The 22,691-nt window shown below is 36.2% G+C and overlaps 1 protein-coding gene across 1 annotated transcript; it reads left to right on the top strand.

The window, feature by feature from the left end:
- Positions 1-13,422: 13,422 nt before the first annotated feature.
- On the top strand, positions 13,423-22,456 carry LOC140146170 (neuronal acetylcholine receptor subunit alpha-6-like). The gene is made up of 6 exons (XM_072167935.1): positions 13,423-13,618; positions 14,469-14,616; positions 15,715-15,759; positions 17,026-17,135; positions 18,272-18,947; positions 21,813-22,456. Exons 1-6 carry the CDS (start codon positions 13,548-13,550, stop codon positions 21,915-21,917), a joined length of 1,155 nt encoding a protein of 384 aa, XP_072024036.1. The 5' UTR covers positions 13,423-13,547; the 3' UTR covers positions 21,918-22,456.
- The last annotated feature ends 235 nt before the right edge of the window (positions 22,457-22,691 follow it).

Here is a 22,691-nt window from a genome sequence, read left to right as displayed (position 1 = left end):
GCTGCACTTTAAAGGAAGGAAGGAAGGAAGGAAGTATCGTAGTCCTCTTGGTGGGTTTTTTCATGATATAATTAGTTTGTATTTGCATGTAACAACCCAAAATCGACCTCTGAATTCGGGGTTGAATGCTGTTTCCGGAATACCTGTGGACTCAAACAAGTGCACGAGTGGCGACTATGGTTTTATACTTCCCGCATTCATGATTGCGTCAACGCCTAATAATATACTTCTTTGTATAGGTTGAGTGTAGCTGGTATACAAAAAAAATTGGTTACATGTCAATGACCATTAACTTCAGGGATAGATCCTTTGCACGCCTTTCTATCATGCAGTATCTTTACCCACAGACATGTGCCCGTGTCATGTGCCAATATTGCGCAACGTTAAAGGTTAATATATATTTTTTTGACATGGAGAAGACTGTGTGCTTCTATGGCCGAGTGGTCTAATGCATTGTGGTTTCTTAGTTGCTGTTCTCAGTGTCGCTTGTTCGAATTCGAGCGTCTGTTTCTTTTTCTCATGCACTAATTTATATTTCTTTTTGTATTATTTATTTATTTATTTATTTATTTATTTATTTATTTATTTATTTATTTATATTTATATTATATATTTATTTAATGATGTTTTGGGGCTCGAGAGAACGGACACATTAATTAATTAATTAATTAATTAATTTATTTATTAATTTATTTATTTATTTATTTATTTGTTTTATTTATTTATTTATTTATTTATTTATTTATTTATTTACTTATTTATTTATTTATTTATTTATTTATTTATTTATTTATTTATTTATTTATTTATTTATTTATTTATTTATTTATTTTCCGATTGATTATTTGATGATTGAGTGAGCAGATTTATCGATTGCTAGGCCTACTTTAGTTGTGGGACTTCTATTAGAGTTTGAATGACATCGTACATTAGTATTGATTTTTCCGTGAAACATTATCAAGAATTAATATCACAGGTTTTATTGCAGATAGGAAGTTGGCTTAGTGATACTATCTGTTGATTCAGAACCGGAAGGTGCCGGGTTCGATTCCCAAGACTTGGACAATTACTGCAGTAAGTTTATTTGGCGCGCGATCTCAGTTATTCATTTTCTGATGGCTGTGCCTCTTACAGGCACCCTCGGTTCGCCCATAACACCTCCCTTAACACCTCCCTTAACTTACGAACTCAATATCTTCGCTTAGGAATGTCCAATTCCATTGGGGAAAACGGCATCGTGGAGCAAAATATCTCTATATCTAAACTCCTCAACGAAAGTTTGGAAAGTTTTTTCAAGCATCTGTATCTCAAATTATTTGTGACATATTCATATCGTGTTGCATATCAATGGATAGCTACAATACTCCTCTTTACAAACAATACCATTTTTACGGCTGAGTACACGCCTTATGAATGTAGTGGGTCTCAAAAAGAATTTGCCAAATTGATCATTATTCTGTGCAGCAAGCTGGAATCCCATAACTTCACAATCTGGGACCTAATGCAATCCTCCAAGATGACACCCCTCGCCCCACATAGCCACGGTAGTCAACAACTACGTACAGAATATGGGAGTAGAGTCAAATTGGCCTGCCATCAGGCCAGACCCGGGGGCCAGACCTAACCCGATTGAACACTTGTGGGACCAGCTTGATCGTGTTGTGCGTGCCAGAGAAGCCCATATGCAACCACATTGAATGACCTGCGACGAATCCTTGTTGAAGAATGGAATTCCATCCCACACTAACGTGTAACCAGGTCGGTGAGCAGCATGAGGAGAAGGTGCCTGACTATTGTGGCTGCCTGTGGTTTTTCCATCCGCTATTGAGGTTAGTGGCTAGCGTTGTTTGAGCTCAGAATAATGGTCAATTTGGCATATTCTGTTTGAGACCCCACTACATTCACAAGGCGCGTACTCAGCCATGAAAAATGTTATTGTTTCAAATATCCCAGCAAACACAAAACGTATTCGACATCATTCGCAAAAGGTTATAAAAGGTTGTCAGAAAACGTTTAAATGTCGGGTTATTTAAAGGGTATATCAAGAGTATAAAACGTTTTCATAACCTTAAAAATATTTTTGATAATCTACTGCTCAGCAAACAAAAATGTTTTACAGAAAACGTTTAAATGTCGGGTTATATAAAGGGTATAAAAACGTTTTAATAACATTCCAAAAACATTCTTGTAAACTTGATTCAAAACATTCTAAACAGAATGTTATTTTGGGGTTGAAAAATATTTTGCGAAAATGTTTGCCCAAAATATTTGCAATAACGTTTTAAAAACGTTTTCATGACCTTTATATAACCCGACATTTAAATGTTATTAAAAGGTTTTGAAAAAACATTTTAAGAACATTTCTGTGTTTGCTGGGTTCAAATATTTTAACATAATGTTATTTAAGTATTGACAAAATATTTGGCAAAAATGTTTGCAAAATAGTTTAAAATAACATTTTTGAAAACATTTAAAAATATTATTGTAGTGTGTTTTCATACAAAACGTTTTAAAACGTTATCATGACCTTTGTATAACCCGACATTTTAATGTTATTAAAACGTTTTAACCTAAACCAAAAGCCAAAATAGAACTTATTTAAAACGTTTTTAAAACGTTTTTGTGTTTGCTGGGATGGTGTCATTGTAAATGGGAGTATTCTAGCTATCCAGTGATATGCAACACGATATGAATATGTCACAAATAATTGGAGATACAGATGCTTGAAAAAACTTTCCAAATTTTTGTTGAGGAGTTTAAGATATGTAAAAAAACTCAAAATTGATAACCTGCCCAAAAGTGTCTCCTTTTGACATGACACGTCACATAATACATTATGAGCTGCCGATATGTGTCGCTTTTTCGTATGGGTGAGCCGGGGGTACCACGGGAGTGGGTACAGCTTCACTGCTACCATAGGTAGTTGACATTATGGGCTACACAAAACTGGAGTAGCATTTGGCGGGAAAAGGTCATCGAACTTTTTTCGGGATCAAATTTCAAACTTGTTAGTACTACTAATGATAATGGGTCGATTTTAGAACGAACTATTTAATAGAGTTTACTATTGGCCTATGATTGGGTCATAATTTCTACAATTTGTATACTATACTTATGGGTTAATTTTAGATGGAACACCTATATCCCTATTCATAGAGCAAGCATACCCCCTGGACATGGGCGTCAATCCCGATGGGACAGGAGGGACGTCCCCCCACGATTCGGCAAAATGGCTCATGTTTTGTTCTTTTCAGCCATATTTTGACAATTTAGGCCGTTGCCCCCCCCCCCCCACCCCCCACACACATTTCAAGCCGGATTGGCGCTAATGTCCCCGTTGCTCATTCATTCATTAAATTGGGTGCTGGAATTATTCCATACATGTTGAAATCAACATAATTCATTGTAAATAAGTGTACATGCACCAGTCAATTCAAATAATACCAATAATTATAATGTACGCGATAATTGAATAAATAAGATAACCTGAAATTACAAATCAATATATCATAGATAAACACGAGCTTTGAACCCTTAAGGGGGTACTACACCCCTCGATAAATGTGTGTCTATTTTTGCATTTTTCTCAAAAACTAATAACACAGTGGTAACAAAAGTTATACATATTATAGGGGCAAGGAATCCAATTATTACACTGGAATTTCAGTGACCCAAGACAAGCGGTTCGTTATTTATGATAAGAAATAAGGTACCGCTAGGATGTACCTCATTTCCTATCATATATACTGAACCGCTTGTCTTGATTCACTGAAATTTCAATGTAGTAATTGGATTCCTTGCCCCAATAATATACATAATTTTTGTTACCAGTGTGTTATTATTTTTTGAGAAAAATGCAAAAGTAGTCACAAATTACCTTAAATGTTATTTGCACAATCTTCAGCAAACACAATTTTGAAACGTCAATACTAAAACAATGGGAAAATTTTGATAACTTCATCATTAATGCCTTAAAAATTGAGGTTGTGTTCTCTGTTGTGTTTTCTGATTAATAATTATTTGCTTAATAAATAAAAATCGCAGTTTAACAAATAACGGTTACAATGCAAGCCATTATTAGTGGAGGGGGAATAATGATTGAATCATCATAATAGGTTTGACACAAATTTAAATAACTGTTTTGGTGTTCCAAGTTCAAAGTCATTTAGGCTCTCGCTGCTTCTTATAAATTACAAATGGCCTGGAAGTGCATAGGTTTCAGCAATTGCCGGAAGAAAGGATTGAAAAGCGTGTCCGCTTGGATGTGGATCTTACTGTCCGTTATTTATAAGCTATTTTATCTGACAAATTTTAACGTCTTTTACACACCGTAAAAGCCGCTTTTGTACTTACCGATATTTGTAACAGTATCGGTTTTTAATCAAAAATTAGCCACATTAGTTCCCTGGACTTTTGTAAAACCACAGATATCATTACAATGGCTGTTTGATTGATAAATTTTAAATGGAAACTAAAAGTGACGACATAGGCCATGTAAATATGGACTGTCGCAGGATATAGCGTTGTTGTAAGAAATGTTGCCAACTTTTTGTATGGTCTTCCCTAGCAGAACGTTGTGTACTTACATTGAACTCTGCATTTTCCGGTGTATATTCCGGTTATTCTATAAAATTGCGAAGATATTGCAAAACACGCTAGTAAATGTATATATCAATTTGTAAGCGCTTTTTAGCAAAGTCATAGTTCATTGAATTTACAACCGTATGACAAAACCAGGCGAAAATAGTAACTTTTTGCACAAGATTTGCAATTTAAAGAAAATTTACCATTGGTCATTGAATGAAGCTAGTATGTGGACAATATAAGTGTGCTCTGTCATTTAATGACATAAAATCTGAAAATATTGTAAGCATCTTGAGGTTCTGACTTTTAAAACCTACATTTTGGTCAAAAATTGAGGTCGTTTTCAACAGATTTACCACATTCGCCTTGCTATAAACATTAAGTTATCTGTTGACGCAATGAAAAAGGTGCTTTTAGGGGGAAGTGTTAGCTTTCGTTCGCCATAAAAGCATTCTGATTGGATGAAGGGAACACTTGAGGTTTTGACAAAAACCAATCACAGATGCCTATTTTCCACTAGTCACCAGCTAGAAGCGCACACAGCTCAAAAGTGTCGACATAGGTCATGTAAATATGGACTGTCGCAGGACATAGGCCCTAGCGTTGTTGTAAGAAATGTTGCCAACATTTGGTATCGGGTCTTCCCAAGCAGAATGTTATGCACTTACCAGTACATTGAACTCTGCATACCGGTATAGATTCCGGTGTATATTCTGATTATGGTCGATACAACTATGTGGCCACATTTTTATTCTATAAAATTGCAAAACACACCAGAACACGTCCATATCAATTTGTAAGCGCTCTTTAGCAATTAAGTCATAGTTCATTGATTTATTTACAACCGTATGACAAAACAGGCGAAAATAGTAACTTTTTGCACAAGATTTGCAATTAAAAAAATATATATTATTCCGCCGTCATTAGAATATGTCGGAACCACGTTTGCAGCCTACAAGTGGCGCAGGGTCCATCAATACAACGACTGTGACTACCCCTAACAGCTTCCCATTGCACCTGGGTGGGGTGAGGCAAGCGAGACAAAGTGCCTTGCCCAAGGGCGCAACACGGTGTTGGGACGGGGAATCGAACCCACGCACGTCGAGCAAGCTCTTAGATTATGAGTCCAAGGCCGTAACCACTGAGCCACCGTGCCCTCGTTAAAGATAATTGGTCATAGCTCATTAAAATGAGGCTAGTATGTGGACAGTATCAGTGTGCTCTTTCATTTAATGACATAAAATCTGAAAATATAATAAGGATCACTTTAGGTTTTGACTTTTAAAACCTACATTTTGGTCAAAAATTGTGCTTGTATAGGTCGTTTTCAACAGATTTACCACATTCACCTTGCTATAAACATTGCGTTATCTATTGACGCAATGACAAAGGTGCTTTTAGGGGGAAGTGTTAGCTTTCGTTCGATATAAAATAAAATGTGATTGGATGAAGGGAACACTTGAGGTTTTGACAAAAACCAATTACAGATGCCTATTTTCCACTAGTCACCAGCTAGAAGCTCACACAGCTCTTATGATGCTATGCACTCAACCATGTAGTGTAATCAAAGACTGTGTAGAGACAATTCATTGCTTGCTTGTAATAAAAAGCCCATTAATTCATGTTATCCTTGACCTATTTTGTGATGTTACCCAGGTAACAAAACACCAGAGATATATTCTTTGTGTAAAATGTTGCTCCAAACGGAACAATTTGAGACCACTTTGATCAAAATCGGAGCATTTTTTATTTATTTTTACTCCTGTGCACAATTCAACATTTGACCTTTATGCCTAGAACTCAAGAACTGTACTTCGGAGAAATCGAATCGAATCGGATCGGTTAAACTATACTTCTCAATCCTAATAATGAGAGGAACACAATTAGATGTTTTTATCCATACTCGCCCAATTTTGAAATTTGAGGCCTGCATTAGCGGCCATTTTTAATATATGTAAATTACCATTTTTCCCATGTGTCCCTTTTTTGTCCTTTATGGATATGTTGTTCAGTAGAGTAGTACGGTGTCCCATCGATGCCAAAGTTTTTTTGTCTAGCTCATACGTAAATACTCGTCTATACCCATGCTATAGACGAATCCAATTTCACGCATTCCTGCTCCTGAATGGCAGCCATTAGCCGCGACGGATACCCAACTATCCCACCTAAACTGTGGGATAATGCGGCCTTGAAGGGTATTATAAACTGCATTCTATAGACAAAAGAATGATGACAGTTTACAACACAAAAGAATCTATGATCGAAATTTAAGCGGGTTTAATCCACCCAATTGGGTACTAACAACACCTGTTTGGTGCATGCGGGTACCCAAATATGGCCGACCAAATCCTGACCATGACTTGGCTCGTTGGATTCGTCTATAGGTGAATATTGAAGATCAAATTAAAAAATGGACTGTCTTCTCTTGATGATGTTTATTAGTGTGGTGATAAGTGAATATTGTAGATTAGTTAAGAAAGGTACTTCCGTCTCTTTCATTTATTGATGTGATAATAGTCACTCGTTAGCTTTTGCTATATACAATGCTCACTCAATCATTTCAATTATGTACTGGAACCGGTGATATGAAATGAGCAGAATTGTGAGCTACACCTTTTCACTTTACATTTTCTCGGATTAATTTTCATTCTTTCAATAAATATCAGAAAAAAAAAAAAACAATAATTGCTAGTAATGATCATCTATAATGAAAAACAAAGATAAAAATAATTTATCGCGTCTGATGTCACTGTCAATTACGATCCTTGATTGGTTTACATCAGCGCGTAAAAAGAAGACCGATCTATCTGGTGCTGATCGGAGAAAAGGAATAGCAGCAAATGGCGAAAAATTCCGTACTTTTACAAGGCAAAAAGCAGCTTTTCTAGGCAGTGTGGACATGGTGCCTTCGGTTATGAAAGTTTCCTACGATAAAGACCTAACTTTTGAGATGGTTTGCATGTCGAAAGGTGCTAAATTAACAATAAGGCGCCCGGTTATAAAATCCGCGTTCAGCAAGTCATCATCACGACACTTGTAAACAAACCGTGCTCGAATTTGATTGACAGATGACGTCAGACGCGATAAAATCTTTGTCTTTAATTATAAGATAGCCGCCTGTCCAGGGTCGTCGCTAGAGGAGGTATGGGGAAAGACACACACATGCTTTATTTTGTCGTCAAAAGAGACTTTTGTCGGCAAAGCGATAGGATTGTTGGCAACTTACAAGAGTCATAATAAAAGAAATTCTATTACCCCCACGACCCATTATTCAAAATCGCGCACTGTGATTTGTTGAAACGCGTCACGTGACAGACCATTAATTAGCGATAAAGTGTCAAGGGCAACGAACTTTATGTTCTTCTATCATCACAGCGCACAGCACACCTGCTTATGTAGGGGAGAATGGAATGTCAGTGGTGTGTTATTGTATGTGCATACCTGCTTATAGGGGAGAATGGAATGTTAGGTTGTGTTGTGGAATGTGCATACGCTTTGGCTACGCGTATTCGCTCCACCTTGAGGTAAACAACTTGAAATATTTGGGCAAAGAATTTGATATTTTCTCTTTAAATCACACTATTTTGTGGTAATAGAATAGAAATAAAGGGTGCAGCATTATCCTTTACACGGAAATAACGTGTCCTCGGCAGTAAAAACGTTTAAATAATGGGTTCGGTTACGCCTCACCCATTATTTACGTTTTTACTGCCTCGGACACATTATTTTCGTGTAAAGGATCATGCATTACCCTTTATTTCTTAAATGAAGTGTGCGGTTATTGCCGACTTGGGATGTAAATAGATATTACTAATGAAAAAAAAAAAGAGGAAAAATTGTGATCCGTCCATCATTATGATAATTTTGACCTATCGTATTGAAGATATACATATACAAGACGTACATATATACAATATATGATATATCATATAATGGATGGATTTTCCTCCTAGCTACATACAATTTTAGTATGTATCATTCGATTTATAAAGTTTTCTTCGAAGACTGTGTTATATCAAAAATTTAATTAAGTTTTTCAATAATTTGTCATAAAATTGTCTATTATATTGTGAATTTCAAGAAATCTAAATTATTTGATATCAAAAGGACATTCCGAGTACAATTCGATAATGTCTGATGTGCTCTCTAAATCTGCATCTGGGTCGGAATGCATTAAAAACTGGCAACAACAACAGCTTCATTCAAGCACAGATGCCTCCGGTTACGGGTCTGGGTTACAACTTTCAAATTTTTCTGCCTTTAAGGGGTCGGTCACCCACCTTTGCACAATATATTTAGGTGGAGTCTGGGAATACATAGACATATCGAATTGCATTCTGAATACGAAGAATGTCCTTCTGATATCAAATAATTTTGATTGTTTGATATTCGTGATATTATAAATAAATAAATAAATAAATAAATAAAGCAATTTATAAAGCGCATTATGCCAGGCGTCAATGCGCTGAACAGAGAACTAAACTTACTAATACATTATGCAAAAACTACAAAAGTACATATTCAATAAGGCATAATACAACCAATACAAATTAAATATAGTAAACACATTTAAAAACATTCTAAAGCAATTACACTTGATAAGAGAAACAGAATAGCACATCATATAATGAACAAAAGCATGATAATTATAAACAACACACTAAAATCCAAATCACTACTCGAATCCCCAGGAAATTTGAAGCCCACAGAAATTTATACAAATTTTATGGCAAATAATTAAAAATTGATTTTTTTTAAATATTTAACAGTCCTCGGAGTAAAATTTACAAATCTATTGATATTGTAGTTGTGTATGTGTATGTAGCTGGGGAGAAAGTTTTGACTTTTCGTATTAAAAATACACCCCCCACCCAAAAAAAACAACAACACTGTGTATCTTCAATACGAAAGGTCAAATGATCGTCGACTTTTTCTCGAATACATGTTAGTAGAATTATAACTTTCTTCGAGGACTGTAAAATATCAAAAATTAAACAAATATCACGTATTAATAATTTGCCATAAAATTTATATTTATATCGCGAATTTCAAAAAATCAAAAATATCAGAAGGACATTCTCGTATTCGACATGGGTGTTTCCATAACCTGACCACCTTTTCTGACTACCTTTTCTGACTACCTTTTCTGACCAGCTTTTACAGTGAGCCCTGTGATATTTGATTCTTACACTATAGACCACAATGGCCTTATCCCAATGCAACAGTCCAATAACATTAACTAAACAATCATAGTGCAAAATTTGACCTCAAGTTGCAGAGTATGAGTTTTTGTACCCCAATTTTCAAAGGTCATTCAATGAATGTACAAATGTATTGGAGTTAAAGAACTGTGCACTAATAGATGAGAATGTTTTGGATCCTAGACTAGTGTTTTACACCATAATCATAGACAGTCGTGCTGGGTGATAATTTGCAAGCTTTTCTCTGGGACTTGTTAATGGATAAACAACATTTTTAAGGGTACATGGTTGTTATTTCTTTCTCACTTTAGATTATTTATTTGTACCTTTTGCTTGTCGAGTATCCTTTGATTTCGTTTTGTTTAATACAGTTTTGTTTGTATATTTTAATGTCTTGGATACACCATCGGATCGAGTGCCACTGATGTAAAAGCAATTTCCAAATAAAAACTTGAAACTTAAAAACTACAACACTTTCATGGTAAATGAAATTATTTAAAACAAATAAAATAAAATTTTGCACGCACATCCAATTTTCCTGACTTCATTCGAACGAGTGCTCCTTAGTGTTACCCTCAGCACTTCCCTGTTCAGACTTTGTCTGTCTGGTGGACAATTAAGGGTATACGATGTATTGTTGGTCGAAGCAGCAGAAAACAAAGTAGTTCACAGCACCTTGCAAATGGTAGTGAGCTTTAGTAAACATTGTTTTGCTCAATTAGCCCAATCGGCATTGGAAGTTTGCAATGCATTGGGGGACACATTTTGCAGTTTTGGGACACTTTGTTCTTTGACCTATCGGGAAAATTCAGAAAAATTGGGGTTTTGAGCGTACAAAATATAATTTAAAACGTGTTACTAGAATAAAAACAAACCCAAAAATTTGATTATTGTATAAATTAATTATTTTATTATTTATAATGATAACATATTATTACAATAATATATTAATGATTACAGCAATTTTCCAGATATGTCAGAGGTCAAAGTGTCCCAAAAATCTGAAAGTTATGGCGATTGGGCTTATTCATAGCGAGCGTGTAGAATAATTCAAATATCACAGATATACTTTTGTAGGTCCTATAGACACACACAATATTTCAACCAAAAGCTTCGAAAAAATCTCTGCTCTGCATTATTGCAGTGTGGAAAGTAATCGTAAGCTTCAAATCACTCAAAACAAAATAGTTCGTTTTATTTTGAACTTATCCTCGAGAGATGATGTTGGTCAAATCAATCTGCTTGATACCCAAAACAGGGTTAGACAATAAAGGCTAAATCACATGTTTAATATTTTTCACTCACTGGCCCCGTCTTATTTTGATCAATTCTTTTCAAAAATATCTCATGTTCATAATTATACCACTAGGTCTAGTGCTTCAAATTTCCATGTCCCGAGAGTAGGATCTTACACCAAAAAGTCTTTTTTCTACCAATCCACACTTGATTGGAATAATGTACCATCCCAAATCAAAGCTATTATTGACAAAAATACTTTTAAATATGCCATAAAAAACACCTTGCCAGAAGTGCGTTAACCCAAGAGTCAGCTGCATTTGTGTAACCTGTTCCTTTCTGTCCTTTTGCTTGTTGCGTCCCAGGCACCGTCTTGTCTTTATGTTGGACCCCATTGGAAATAAGTTAACATATTTGCAGCTAGACTTTATGGGTTATCCTGGCATTTCAGCTTTTTGGTGTCTTTGCTTGTATCCATGTATTTCATTATTATGCTAAATTTGTGATAATTAACAACACTTTTGTAAAACGTACATAACTCATTAACAATAAATTAACCAAGTTTTCCAAAGTATATGATTTGTATAATGAACTTCTGCAAAACACCAAAGTGTTATTTTTCAATAATATATTGATTCAGATAATGAAAATCTGCTTCGACCAACAATACCTCGTATACCCTTAAACCCATATTCACATTCATGCTGCACCCTTAATATATCAGGGCATGATATCATGAATATGACCTTGTGAAGTGGTAATTGTGTTTACTTTATTGATTATTGACCCAGCACCTGAAATGATAACTGTCTCCTCTCTAAACTGAGAAGTTAACTGCCCTGTGAAAAACCATGGAAGTATGGAAAAACAAAACAAATTTCACTTGATAATTTCAATTTTATGTCACTTAAACATCCAGAATGGTACAACATTATTGTGCAAAGTGTAAAGATAATAACAATGAAGCAAACATCAAAATAATGTCAAATAAGATTGTCAAAAAAGATGGTCAGAAAAGGTCAGAAAAAGTAGTCAGAAAAGGTGGTCAGGTTATGGAAATTCCCATGTGCTCAATACAATACAATACAATACAATAAACGGAATTTATATAGCGCCTTAGCATAAGTATGAACAAAGCGCTTTACAATGATCTTAAAAGTACAACTTACACTACATCTTAGGCTACATTAAAATGTACAACTTAATTAAAATTAAAAACTTAGTTTGGAAACAAATAGGTTTTTAGATTAGATTTAAAAGTGGCCAGACTATGTGAAGTACGAAGTTTTACTGGTAATTTGTTCCAGAGAGCTGGCACAGAATTGCAGAAGGCATTATTCCCATATGATGTGTGAGTTCTTTTACATTCAAGCAGACTGCCATCAGCATGTGATCGTAGGAACATACCATCAGAAAATGTGTGAGATTTTAGGAGATTTTGTATGTACAGTGGTGTTGTTTTATGTCTACTTTTATAAGCGAATGTGAGTAGTTTGTAGGTAATACGCTCTTTTACTGGAAGCCAGTGAAGCTCTTTCAGCAGAGGAGTGGTGTGTTCCATACGGTTTACAAAGGTAGGTGACTGATCCGTAAAGTACACAGAATTCAATGAAATATATTTATACTAAGCCTTCGGCTGAGGGTGGGAATTGAACAAATATTAAGGGCAACAGGTCTTTAAGTTCCCAGCACGAGTCGCTTGTGTCACAGACCCTAGAATAGCCGGGACATGCAGCTCTGCAGTCGCTCTGAATGATGAGAACACCCCCGAGAACACCGCCATTATGTAAGATATTTTACCCTTCCCAGTCACTCCTAATCCTTTGCAAGATGTTATCAAATGACACTCCTATTTCTTTGTAAAACATGCCTTATTTACATTTAGGATAAATTGGCTGAACAAGGTTGTTAGTTAATATATTCTGACGTGCTCTGTACATTGAGGTAGCCTACTTTCTGTTATACTGAAGACCCATGTTGAACTGCACACAACCTACAAGCAAAACTGAAAATAAAGCAATGCATTGTGGGAAGTGTAATATATCTTCTCTATGTGGTCTCTACCACAAGGTTTCAAAAATTTAGCAACTTTAATTTTCACATAATTTGAAATTCAGATACACTATATAAAATATTGCTTTAACCATTGACCGTATAGGGTCTATGCCTTAACATAATGAAATAAAAGGAAAAATTCTTTTTTTTTTAATACAAGAGAAAACAAAATGATTTTCAAGAAAAAAGCCATATTTTTAATCGGAAAAAATAAAATATACTTGTAACCTGGCATGTGAAACATCCAACAGAGGTCATACCGGGTCATACCTTAAGAATACCTAGCGATAATAGGCAACATAATACGGAACATATTAGCCCTATAGCGACATGCAATGATATAGAGACTCGTACTCGCAAACATCATTATTGCTTCACACGTTCATTTGTGAATGATCTTCTTGGTGTTTGTTGCGGGAAAAAAGACTAGACAAGAATGGCAAAGCGGTGGAAAGGTTTGATACAACTAATATGCAGCCTTCTGAGCTTGCTGGTATTGAATATCCCGTCCGGGGCAGCAAATGGACCGGGAGGTGTGGCAGGTATGTTATACTCAAACTGATACAAACACTTTGGGGGCTGTGCAATAATTATGTGTACCCCCGTGGTGGTGAATTTTCAAAATGGTCTGCCAAAATCGTTTGCCCCCCCCTTTGGCCGTGCCAAAAATCTTTGCCCCCCTTTTGACGTGCCAAAAACCTTTGCCACCCCTTTTGACGTGCCAAAAACTCTTTGCCCCCCCCCCCCTTACACATGCAAGATTTTGGGGAACCCAAATTTCAACCTGTAAATTGTCTTTTCATGTAATGCGAGCGCAGCGAGCTGGAAATTTTGCATATTTGAATGTGTTCCTAACGTTTTCCTACACCTTTTTAGGGCGTAATATAGAAATGGTGCCCAAAATATCTGTGCCCAAAATCGCTTGCCCCCCTTTCGACCTGCCAAAAATCGCTTGCCCCCCCCTTTTGGCCTGCCAAAAAATCTTTGCCCCCCCCCTATAATTCACCAGACCGGGGGTACACATAATTATTGCACCACCCCTTAGTGTACAGGTTCCAGTCCTGGGTTCCAGTTCTGTGAAGGGCCACGAAAGCGAAGCGGCCTTTTATAGCGCACAGCGCGAAGAAGAACTCATTGAAACAAAATCTCCTGCAATTGTAACTTATTTTGTTTTTGTACCGGGACCCATATTTTGCCAAAAATCAGCACACCCCTACCAAAATTTCAGTTGAGAGGGGCTCAGCGATCTAGTATAAATTCAGGTTTATATAGTCATATCACTAGAACTGGACAAGTCACCTTAAGTAAATTTACAGAATATATAGAACTGCTAAAACTCTATTTAAATACCATTATAAATATATTCAAAAGATAATTATGTTTATTTTTCAGATACACCAAATTCGACTTTTACGCCACAATACAATGCCCGACTTTATACTCTGACCTTTTCGTCACTTACCATAAGGAGGTCACACCAAGGCATGATATGGCTACCTCGGTACAAGTGGGGCTCTCTTTGGTCTCACTCGTTTTCATAGTAAGAAAAAAGAATAGTATTACTTGTAAAGATACGAATTGTTGTTTCTTTTATCGTCACATAAATTATAGGAATGTTCAAATGTCTCAAATATCTTTGAGTAGTGGATGCCGTCGCAGCCCTTATCCATTACGATAAAGTATTGGACATACCTATCATCTATGAGCGTGTTTATAGTGAATATACCGCATTTTGAGTATACCGTACACGATAATCCTTGTACCGATACTCTTGCTGTTTATAGTGGGACACAGTTACCGCACAAATTATATACCAACTAACATTATCGTACATTTACACATTCCCCGTGTGACCTCGGGGTCATTGCAAATGTACGATAATGTTAGTTGGTATATAATTTGTGCGGTAACTGTGTCTCACTACAAACAGCAAGGGTATCGGTATATATACAAGGATTATCGTACACGGTATACTCAAAATGCGGTATATTCACTATAAACACGCTCTCTGAGAACAAAAGGTACATCTCGCTCAAGTGGGCGCTTTCACATGACATCCTTTTGATCACTTATTTATAGTAGCCTGCCTGGTAAAGAGTTAATACGCTGTCAGATGAGTTTACCCATTTAATGGATGAATAGCTTGTCGGCACAATTGAACAATCCGTTACATAATCTATTTCCACTCCACGGATATCTCCGTATTCATAAGTACCAGATTTGAGCCCTGTTTATATGAGATAGTCTGTGTAGCTTAGTGGTTAGAGCGTTGGACGCACAATCCAAAGTCTTGGATTCAAGTCCCCCCAAAGGCTGGACTCTTCTAAAATTATACCGGCATCAGCGGCAAGTCTTTACAATAGAAGTCTCCGCGTTCGTCGCAGAATAATTTCATCATTTAGTGCAGCGATAGCGCCACCTGTTATTGTTCTGTTTTTAAGGTTACACAAGGTTTTTTTTAAATTTAATGGAAGCATTTTTTAAACATTTTTTTAAATTAAAAAACCTTGTGTAACCTTAAATACCAACAGACGCTATCACTGCGCTAAATGGAAAAAATATATTCATATGATTATTTTAGTAGGGAAATTATGTTGATATAATAATACATAAAATCTTTATGATCTCTTCTAAATAGGACGAAGGCAATGGTTTAGCGTCTGCTCATGCGTGGCTAAAACTGGTAAGCATTAATTACTTGTATTTCCTTCATTTTCTTTGACTCCTAGTCGTGTTATATTTGTTTGTTTATACAGTCAGTCCAATCGGATACGCACTTAGATCCTGCCTGATGAGTCCAGGCAGGAGCAATAGAGAGATTGCGATGTTCCAAACGCAGTACGTGGAACGTACGTTTTCACGTACGTTTTTACGTACGTTAATACGGTGTTAAATATTGCTAGTCTCGGTTCCAAACTGGATTGTGCTCATTCGTCACAAAGGAGAACAAGTCGGCTGGAATAAAGACTATAATAATTGATCTAATCTAATCTAGGTCGATAGAGGGCATAGTGATTGAAAAAATAACAGTAAGTGCAGGCTACTGAGCCTCTGCCTTATTCAAACAGGCCGCTTTTGATTTTGACTAAACTTTTGACTTAACATGCTGATTAAAATTGTCTTTTTGTGCTCCCCAAATATTATAGTTGCCCAAAAACATATATTTTGGAAGATTAAAGATCACTTACATCCATATATCATGACTTTACTTTCAAAATGAGACTTTCGTCCTGAAAATTGGGCGCGTTGCATGAACTTCGACATGAGGTAAAATCAGCATATTTCAACGTAGCATCTGCGTTTTATGCTACGTTGGAATCCAAAATGGGAAATCGTAATGTCATTTTTTGTATGCAAAGTATCACACACATTTCAATGGGCAATCTCTGCGTATGGACATCGCGTATAAATTTAGTCGATTTTCAACATATCGCTGTATCTCTATTATAATGATTTGTTACAAACAAAAAGGATCATAATAGTAATTAGACTTTCCTTCGTATGTTCATTATCATTGACCATGTTGATTGTCTTTAACATATTGTAAAATGGACAAATTTTCAATTAATCGTCGGCTTTTCATCCCACCTACATACAATTTAAGTATAAATCATCAGATTTATAAAGTTTACTTCGAGTACTGTTAAATATCAAAAATATCAATTTTTAATCATTTGCCATAAAATGTGTATTGCGAATTTCAAATAATCAAAATTATTTGATATCAGAAGGACATTCTTCGTATTCAGAATGCAATTCGATATGTCTGATGTGCTCTAATGTCCGGTGTCCCACAATAAATACTTTCCAAACGTTCATACCCCACCCCTTAAAATGATTGTAATACCAATGTTTCCTGTGGACGCAGGCCATGTGTATCCATGATCAGTGAATCAATTGTTCTACATTGATCAGTTGATCAAAAATCATAAAATATTTGTATTTGCAGGCATGGACGGATGAAAGACTAAAATGGGATCCGAGCTCATATGATAACATTACTGTAATGCGCGTCAACACAGATCACATATGGATTCCAGATATTGAATTGTACAATGGGTAAGCCCAAAGCATCAGAAACTTGGTATCAACTAAATTGGTATAAGGGGCTATGCAATAATTATGACCCGCCCCGCCCCCTCGGGGTAAAATTTGCAAACGACTCGCCAAAAATCGCTCTCCCTCTCGGCTTGCCAAAAATTCTTTGCCCCTCCTTAAGTTGCACATGGGATCCCAATTAGCAAACTTCTATGGTTTCTATACATGTTGCGAGCGCAGCGAGCATGATAATTTGCATATTTCAGAGTTTCTGTCTGTTTTCCTAAGCCTTTTAAGAGCGTTTTATCTAATAGGCGTCCCATGAACTTGTGCCAAAAATCGCTTGCCCCCGATCGGCTTGCCAAAAATTGGTTGCCCCCCATTTCGGCTCGCCAAAATTTCTTGCCCTCTACCCTACCAATTTTACCCTCCCATCAGGGCTCATAATTATTGCACAGCCCCTAAAGGGTGTTGGCTAAAGAAACTTGGTCCCATTTGTAAAAGGTACTGATTTAAACTTTATCATATTTATATAAATTTAAACATATCGAGAAAAGTGTTATGTGTCTGTAATGGGCAGATGCGATATTAATTTGTAAGCTTTCTGGAACGACCAAAAAGGGTTATTATCTTGTTCTTGCATGGTAAGCCAATATCCTATATATGTTTTGTTTTATAATATGTGACACGATCTGGTCCATATGGCCAAAGGCGGCAAATTTGAAACTGAGATAAAGGCAAAAATATGGAGTAAAAAGCAATAAAATACATAAGAAAATACACATCACAAAACCTCATAACTTTAGAACCAAATATGCTAGACCTTTGGTGTTTTCAGTATATGATCATGATAGCCTAATGTTACTACAAGGTAATAATTATAGTAACTCAATTAATGTCTCCTTTGGCCCCTTTGATTTTTTCAGTGAAGTTTTTGTTTTCGGGTTAAAATATGAAAAATGGGGGGGGGGGGGGGAATCAAAATGATCAAAAATGATGTACGAAAAAACAAACAAACAAAAAAGACCTTCAGTGAATTGAGTACTCGTACTCACTTTGTGATATGATTGTTGAATGGACTTTACTGCGCAATTGAAACTTTTTTAATCAATGCTTTAATCTGTTTCTTAGCTTTTTAAATTTTATTCTATTTTCAGAGTGAGTGTTACAAAGTTGTTTGACCACAAAGCGCTCCTCTACTCCAACGGTTACATATTCAATCTCCCATCTTATCGAATTGAGTTCAAATGTCCAATGAATTTACGCTATTTTCCTTATGACGAACAAAAGTGCTCCCTCAAGTATGGTTCCTGGGCCCATGACGCGAGTTTGATAGACATTATACCAATGGCATCAACTATCGATATGGATCATTTCTATCCATCCGGGGATTTTCGAGCAGTTAACGAACAATCGCAAAAACATACGATAGTCTACCCATGTTGTCCCAATGAATTTTGGATCGATATAACATTCTCAATGAGCCTGAAGCGAACGTCAAGCGCATACAGTGTCAAGCTTGTCCTCCCATCCGTTCTGACAGGATTCCTGATATTGTTGACGTTTTTACTTCCACCTGCTTCACATGAGAAGATCACGCTCTGCGGCATCATCTTCCTTGCTCTTCTGCTTCTCCTAGTTTATCTTCAAAGTATTGTACCAGCCAGTGGTGACACGATATTAGGAGAGTACCTGGCTTTTGCATTATTCATCGACTTCTTTGCGACCATTCTTGCTGTAGTGTCTTACAACTTGCATGTCAAAATATCTCAGCCGGTTACGAAGATGCTTGAAGGTGACGACCAGGACCTGAATATTCAAATGCCTGCAGATGTAAGTACTATGCTGCGCATAAAAAAAGTATCTTTATATTTAAAACAAAAGCGTTTCTTAAAGACTCGATTCACTCGCACCATAAATTTCTTCTTTTTTTTTTTTGGTAAAAATTCAAAAATTTCAGAATTGTAAATTTGCATGACCATATTTGGAATCAGCATGAAAAATGTATTTAAATGAGTACAAACAAGTCTAGTATTGATTCAATGCTTCTTGAGATTAAAGACTCGAACCGTAAATTACTAAATTCAAGTCGTGTGAGATGCGTGGTTTTACATGCGACGTTAGGTCAGAGTAGTAGGATCGGAGGAAGCATGGGTCCGGCAGAAGGTCGTGTATAATGTCGGAGTCGTGTTAAATTACTCTTGACTTTTGTTAGGAGTAACGTGTGAACACCACGGCCTGGTGGGTTGGACCTATTAGAGGCCCCATGTCACAGGGGAAATGGCCCAAAGTTGACAAAATTGACAAAAATTTCAAACGACTTTGCTAAATTTTTTGCAATTTTGTGCAACTTTACATTAACCTCAAGTAACTTTGCGCAATTTTATGCAACTTTATGAAAAGTTTTGGGCAACTTTGCAAAATGTTTGGGCAATTTCCCCTATGACATGGTTCTTATTTTCTCTTGTTGAACCGAGTATCTGTTCATGTGAAACATGTGGACACGACCTGTCGCAGTGGAGGTGGCCTTCACAACAAGTACAAGTACGGTAGGGACATTTTTACCCGGGGTTGGTAAGACAGACCATCGAAAATTCCCATAAGGGCTGAGGGGGTGGTAAGGCCCGCCGTATGTTTCTACAGTAAAATCCTTTATTATTGATTTTGCTTTTGTAACATTGTTGGAAGAGATATCGACTTTTTAAGATGAATTTATACTCGATCGCCGAGCGACTGCGGAGGAACGCTGTTGGAAAACGATGTGCAATGGCCGAATGCGATGCATCGCTCGTCAATTTTGCGTTATACTTATTAATCACGGCGATAGCGATTGCAGACGACAATTAAAATATTGTAAATGCCACAAAATACTTTTTTAAAACATCAATTGCTGTCAATAATTATTGCTGTTAATTTGAAAGTGCCAAGCTTGTTAAATTAATTAGCAAAATAATAGATCTAGTTGATAGGAAATGATTGGTTAATGCATTTCACGTGTCAAGCGATATCGAGATTTCTTCAACTCACAAAAGCGACATCGTTTGATTGATCGGCTTGACGCTCCGAAAACGGAAGTAAACTGTGAGCATGCGTGAGAATCGCTTTTATGTTCATAGATTTTTTAGCCCGAAAATCAATTTCCTATCTTTTTGTACATAGCCCGAATATATACTAATTTTGCGAGGGCGCTCTTCCATTGTGACGTCATAGCGACATTATGTGGGAAGTGTCTGCACTTATTTTGGTATCACTGAATTTTGCAACATTGAAATTACCAACAACGTTACATTGTCACGTTGTGTGATCTTGATTTAGTTCCTGAATTTTGCAAGTTTTGAATGGTTTGAATTATATAGCATGTTTGTAGTTTTAGGTCAGGGTTAGGTTTTTAGCATAGGTTAGGGGTTTGGGGGGTGACGGTTAGAATAGTTTTTCGTAAGGCATTAACTTCTGGTGGCGTTCTTGCTAAATAACAAACCGAAAACAGAATTTTAAAAAACCGCAATATGCCCGCCCCCCCGAAAAAGAGCATACATAGCTTGTTAGCCAAAAGGTCCAGAGACAAACCTTTTTTGACCTAACTTGTACTCAATCCTTTTTCGCGTCTGGTCCCACGGGACCTGACGCTGATATAGTGTCTGAACTAAATCCCCAGTGAGTTCCAGTGACACATTCTAGAAGTTATCTGTTATAACTCAGCTGAAGATATACATACAGTGTCTGAGACAGAGACGGTAGCATGCGTACCTGGCCTAGGTTGATGTCAGTGAACTTTCTCCATCCCACCATTTAATAGACTGGCGATATGAAACTAGGCCAAAAAAATATATTGTTGTGTTGCCCTCAAGTACACAACAATTTTTGTGGCCATATTTTGTGACAGGGATTGGTTTAAAAATATGTTAACCCTTAATAACTTAATAAATGGTGACAGAAAGAGTTTTCAGTTTTAACTGAAAACTGATAAATTTAAAAAAAATTAATTAATTAATTAATTAATTAATTAATTAATTAATTAATTAATTAATTAATTAATTAATTAATTAATTAATTAATTAATTAATAAAATTAATTAATTAATTAATAATTAATTAATTAATTAATTAATTAACGAATGAATGAATGAATTAATTAATTGTCATCCAAGGTCAGAGGTCATCAATCAGAGGTCATCCTTGGTCAAAGGTCATATGGGGTCAATGGTGTCAAAAAGTATCTATCAAAATAGAGAAAACACCTGTCGCTGCTATATTACTATTCAAACAGTTTAGGCCTACTAAACTATTCAAACAGTATACAATCAGTTAGACAAATACAATTTGCACATTCACTTAAGTCTTTTTTTTTTATAATTGTTCAGACATAACTCAAGTGCATCTTATATCTCTAATACCACTATAATTGTCAAGATATCAAAACTTTCTTATCATTTTTATATTTAATTACCACTAACTACAATTATGTTTATATGTCGAATAATAAAACGCCATGAGAGTACATATTATACTAGTATTTGATTCCTGATTCTTCAAGTCTGTTTCCATGCCCACAACGCACCCAATCTTCTCTTTGGACCAGACGCATCCCTTTTTAAAGGGATTTTTATTACAGATTCCCTGGGATCACTGAATAGTAAGCCTTCAGTGGTAAAAATGACATAAATCATTAAACAATATGTATATTTTCTTTCATTTTCAGACCAAGAGCGCCTGGCTGCGATACTTAGACATGGCCTCTTTCGTTGTCTTCTCGATCGTTTTCATAGTAGGATTGGCCATTATGCTGGGTCGTCGTCCGGAGTAATCAACAAGGAATGCAGCTACTGCCAGACTTGTCACTAGGATTCACAACAAGCTCATTCACCAGTGCGCAGTTCTTTAACCCCAATACATTTGCACATTCATTGAACATTGTTGAATGACCTTTGACAATTTGGGTACAAAAAATCATACTCTGCAACTTGAGGTCAAATTTTGCACTATGATTGTTTAATTGAGGTTATTGAACAATGTCATTGGAATGAGGCCATCGTGATCCATAGTGTGTTGTGGTACGGGTATGGTACGGAAATTGGGACTCGAGTACGGGTACGGGTCCCAGTATGGGTACGAGTACGGGCCATGGGTACGGGTATAGAAATTTGGACTGGATGGGTCCCATTGTGGTTATGGGTATAAACACTAATTTATTGGCAATACCTTGCTGTAAATACACCCTTTGATGTCATTTATACCACAACAAATAAATAAAGCTATATTCCGCACCAAAGTAAATTATTATGTCACAATCATTTAAGTTGTTATGTGTGCCATGAGTTGCTGTGACATTTTTATTTGCTAACAAGCCCTAACAAGTACCCTCATTTATTGTAGAACTGGTTTAGTGGAATTAAACAAGTACAAAAACAGATGTAACTAGATGGCACAGTTGTGTATTACCAAACACGAATATCTATAACCGTGTTTCCCACCCTAACCCCCTTAATCCACGATGAAACTATTAATCCATCTTGACACCCCGTAATATGTTTAATTCTAAAAGGGCTATCAGTATACCGACTAAAAGATTTTTTTTTAA

The sequence above is a fragment of the Amphiura filiformis genome, chromosome 2 (genome assembly GCF_039555335.1).
Source record: "Amphiura filiformis chromosome 2, Afil_fr2py, whole genome shotgun sequence".
NCBI classification, from domain to species: Eukaryota; Metazoa; Echinodermata; class Ophiuroidea; order Amphilepidida; family Amphiuridae; genus Amphiura; species Amphiura filiformis.
The sequence above is the reverse complement of the archived record's forward strand: the minus strand, read 5'-3'. Positions and strand labels throughout refer to the sequence as shown.